At 47.3% G+C, this 4580-nt stretch overlaps 1 protein-coding gene across 1 annotated transcript in view; it reads left to right on the forward strand.

Moving 5' to 3' along the window:
• The window catches only part of kcnh6a (potassium voltage-gated channel, subfamily H (eag-related), member 6a), a 134717-nt gene that overhangs the window by 108494 nt on the left and 21643 nt on the right, over nt 1–4580 (forward strand). The window contains exon 3 of the mRNA XM_043674643.1: nt 994–1187. Within this exon, the coding sequence (XP_043530578.1) occupies nt 994–1187 (194 nt within the window). The remainder of the gene's footprint in view (nt 1–993; nt 1188–4580) is intronic.

Here is a 4580-nt window from a genome sequence, read left to right on the forward strand (position 1 = left end):
GATCCCAAGTTAGATTTTAGGGTCTTGAGAATGCTAGCAATGGCTGCTGGGGAGCTGAATGATTAGATTAGATTCCCCACAGTGTGGAAACAGGCCCTTTGGCCCAACCAGTCCACAGCGACTCTCCGAAAAGCAACCCATCTCCCCTGACTAATGCACCTAACACTACTGGCAATTTACCATGGCCAATTCACCTGACCTGTACATCTTTGTGACTATGGGAGGAAACCAGAGCACCTGGAGGAAACCCACACAGACACGGGGAGAATGTGCAAACTCCACACAGACAGTTGCCCGAGGCTGGAATTGAACCCGGGTCTCTGGCTCTGTGAGGCAGCAGTGCTAACCACTGTGCCACCGTGCCGCTGAGGACCAAGATATTCTGCTCAAGCAGGTCCTTACTCTGTCTGAGGGCACGAGACAATTTTCAAGCCTTGGTTTGGGGTGTCAGTGGGAAAATGCTTGTGAAGCACTGAGATGGATTAAATAAAATTGTTCTGCTATCTGGCAAAAACCAAAGACCAATGATTCAAACTGATCGGCAAAAGATCTAGCAGATTGCTTTTCTCACCCAGAGAGTTGTCAGTCTGAAAGAGTCGACTGGAAAAGGTGGTTGGAATTGTTACATAACTAATTCTCAAAAGGATTTAGACCACATCTTGAGGATGAGGAATACACAGGCTGACCATTATAGTAAGTAGGAATATGGGACTAAACGTGACTGCTCTTACAAAGAACCAACAAAGTGAGCTCAGCAAAATGTACCACACGTTTGGAACAGAATGGTGGGGCCCACAAATCTGCTCCAAGGGTATAAGAAGGAATCATTCAATCGATGGGCTGAATGACCCGCTCCTGTTTCTGAAAAAGGTCCTGGACTTCTCCCCCATATGTGACAGTGCTCCCCACTGAGCCAGGCTGGTCAGACTCTCTGAACATTGTGAGGTCCCAGTGCAGAGGTTTGATATTTTTGGGTTTTTTTTATTATTCCAGGGAAGAACGACACATTTGGAGAACCGATCAGCCTTTACGCCAGGCCAGGGAAGTCTAACTCTGATGTCCGGGCTCTAACATACTGTGATTTACACCGTATTCTGCGAGATGATCTGCTAGAGGTTCTCGACATGTACCCTGACTTCTCCAATAACTTCTGGACCAATTTGGAGATCACGTTCAATCTCAGAGATGTGAGTTTTATTCCTTTCCATGTTTTGCTTCAATTAATGCAGAACAATAATGGTGCACAGCATCCCTCACCCATCTCTGTGCTGTTTAACATGGTGTGACACAGTGTACACCCAGTCTGTATCACAGTGTACATCCTTCTGTGTCTCAGTGTACACCCAGTCTGCCTGTATCCCTGTGTACACCCTGTCCATCTATGCTTCAGTATACACAAGATTGCCTGTGTCCCAGTTCACACCCAGTCTGCCTGTATCCCAGCGTCAATGCATTCGGTCTGTATCTCAGTATACACTCAGTCTGTCTGTATCTCACTGTACACATAGTTTGTCTGTGTCCAAGTGTGCGCCCAGATGGCTTATATCCCATGTACACCCAGTCTGATTCCCAGTGTATACTCAGCCTTCTGTGTTCCAGTGTACACCCAGTTTCTCTGTGTCCCAGTGTACACCCAGTCTGTTTGTGTCCCACTGTATACCCATTCTCTCCATATTCCAGTGTACACCCAGTCTGTCTATATCCCAATGTACAGCCTGTCTGCCTGTATCCCAGTGTAGACCCAGTCGGCCTATATCCCAGATAGTCCCAGTTTCTCTGTATCCCAGTGTACACCCTGTGTCTTGGTGCATACCCAGTCTGTCTGTATCCCAGTGTACACACAATCTGCCTGTATCTCTGTGTACACACAGTCTGTCTGTATCCCAATGTACACCCAGTCTGTCTGTGTCTCAGTGGACACCCAATCTGCCTGTATCCCAGTTCACAACCAGCCTGTCTGTATCCCAGTGTACACCCAGTTTGCCTGTATCCCAGTGTACACCCGTTATGTCCATATCTCAGTGTACAGCCAGTCTGCCTGTATCCCTGTGTACAGCCAGCCATCTGTATCCCAGTGTACACCCAGTCTGTATCTCAGTGTACACTCAGTCCGTCTGTATCCCAGTGTACACCAAGTCTGTCTGTATCCCAATGTACACCCGGTCTATCTGTGACCCAGTGTGCACTCAGTCTTTCTGTAACCCAGTGTACAACCAGTTGGTCTATGTCTCAATGTAGACCCAGTCCACCTGTATCCTAGTATACACCCAGTTCGCCTGTATACCAGTGAACACCCAGTCTGTCTGTGTCTCCATGTGCACCAGGTCTGCCTGTATCCTAGTTCTCACCCAGTCTGCCTGTATCCTCAAGTACACCCAGTCGACCTGTATACCAGTGTACACCCAGTTTGCCTGTGTCCCAATGTACACCCAGTTTGTATGCGCCTCCATGTACACCCAGTATGTGTGTATCCCAGTGTACACCCAGTATGCTGTATCCTAAGATACACCCAGTCAGTCTGTATACCAGATTACATGCCGTCTGTCTGTATCCCAGTGTACACCCAGTATGTCTGTTTCCCAGTGTCCACCCAGACTGTCTGAATCCAAGTGTACACCCAGTCTGCCTGTATCCCAGTGTACACTCAGTTTGCCAGTATCCCAGTGTCCACCAAGTTTGCCTGTATCCTAGAGTCCACTCAGTCTGCCTGTATCCTAGTATACATCCAGTCTGTCTGTATCCATCCATTTGAAAATCAGAAATGTAATGTTAGCTGATAATTTGCACAATGGTCAACACCATTTTTAATTCCTCAGCTATTGAAGCAATCCAAGTCTGAATGCAGCAAGGCCTGGGTAATATCTGACCTTTAGCTGTTAATTGGCAAGTAGTAGTCACATCACATGAGTACCAGAGAATGACATCTCCGACAAGAGAGAATCTAACCATTGCTGGATGGCACTCAATGGCATTACCATCACTAATAGCCCCATCAACATAGATCAGAAACTGAACTGGTCTAGCTGTACAAATACCGTGGCTACAGGCCTAAGCCAGAGGCCTCGGATACTGCAGTGTGCTACTCACCTCCTGATCAACCCCCCCTCCCAAAAAACATAGTCTGCCAACAAAAAGGCTCACGCCAGGGGTGTGTGGGATACTCCCCACCTATCTGGATGGGGGAAGCCCCAACAACACTCAAGAAGTTAGAAATCACACAACACAAGGTTATAGTCCAACAGGTTTATTTGGAAGTCATAACACTCAAGAAGGTTGACACCATCCAGGATAAAGCAGCCGCTTGATTGGCAACACATCCATAAGCATCCACTCCCTCCATTACCGATACTCAGTAGCAGCAGTGTGTCCTATTCTACAAGATACACTGCAGAAATTCACCAAAGATCCTCATACAGCACCTTCCAAACCCACAACCACTGCCATCTAGAAGGACAAGGGCAGCAGATACATGGGACGACCATCCTCTGCGCATTCCCTCCAAGCCACTCACCATCCTGACTTGGAAATGTATCACTGTTCCTTCACTGTCACTGAGTCAAAACCCTGGAGTTTCCTGCCTAAGAGCATCCTCAGCCACAGAAACATGGGCCCACCATTACCTTCTCAAGGGCAGTTAGGGATGAGCAATAAATGCTGGTCCAGCCAGTGACACCCACATCTTATTAATGAATCAAAAATCGAACTACCGTTGAAGTTAAGGTGGATCCAGTATCCCTTTGTTTGGGACTACTGCATCTGCCCTGTCTGGGTGAGCACAGGAAGAGGTTATTTAACATTCTTACACACTGTGTGAGGAAGAACATTCTCATGAACTTGATACCAGAGAAACCTCCAGTTCTTGTGGGGTGGCACAGACTTGTGATGGAGCACATCCCCCAAGATAATTTGACAAGTATGGTGCGCCATGGAACAGAGTAATTTTATAAGACAGGAGGGCCCTTTCTAAATTACATGGACATGGACCTATCGCTGGGACAGATTAGGGCCTGATATAGCCGCGAAGGTTGTATTTAGTGGTCTGGGGACCACGGTGAGAGGGAGGAGGCCCTAGTGAATTTCGGTATAATAACTGTGGACAGGAGTTTCTGTGAAGGTGCGGTGAGTGGAGTAATGTAACGTTGTGTCATGTAATGTCATTTTATTGGATTGTAATGTAACTTAATACTATTTCATTTAGAGTCAGAGTCATAGAGATGTACAGCATGGAACCAGACCCTTCGGTCCAACCCGTCCATGCCGACCAGATATCCCAACCCAATCTAGTCCCACCTGCCAGCACCCGGCCCATATCCCTCCAAACCCTTCCTATAAATATACCCATCCAAATGCCTCTTAAATGTTGCAATTGTACCAGCCTCACCACATCCTCTGGCAGCTCAGTCCATACACGTACCACCCTCTGTGTGAAAAAGTTACCCCTTAGGTCTCTTTTATATCTTTCCCCTCTCACCCTAAACCAATGCCCTCTAGTACTGTACTCCCCCACCCCAGGGAAAAGACTTTGCCTATTTATCATATCCATGCCCCTCATGATTTTGTAAACCTCTATAAGGTCACCC

Source organism: Chiloscyllium plagiosum, chromosome 33 (assembly GCF_004010195.1).
Source record: "Chiloscyllium plagiosum isolate BGI_BamShark_2017 chromosome 33, ASM401019v2, whole genome shotgun sequence".
Classification (NCBI taxonomy): Eukaryota; Metazoa; Chordata; class Chondrichthyes; order Orectolobiformes; family Hemiscylliidae; genus Chiloscyllium; species Chiloscyllium plagiosum.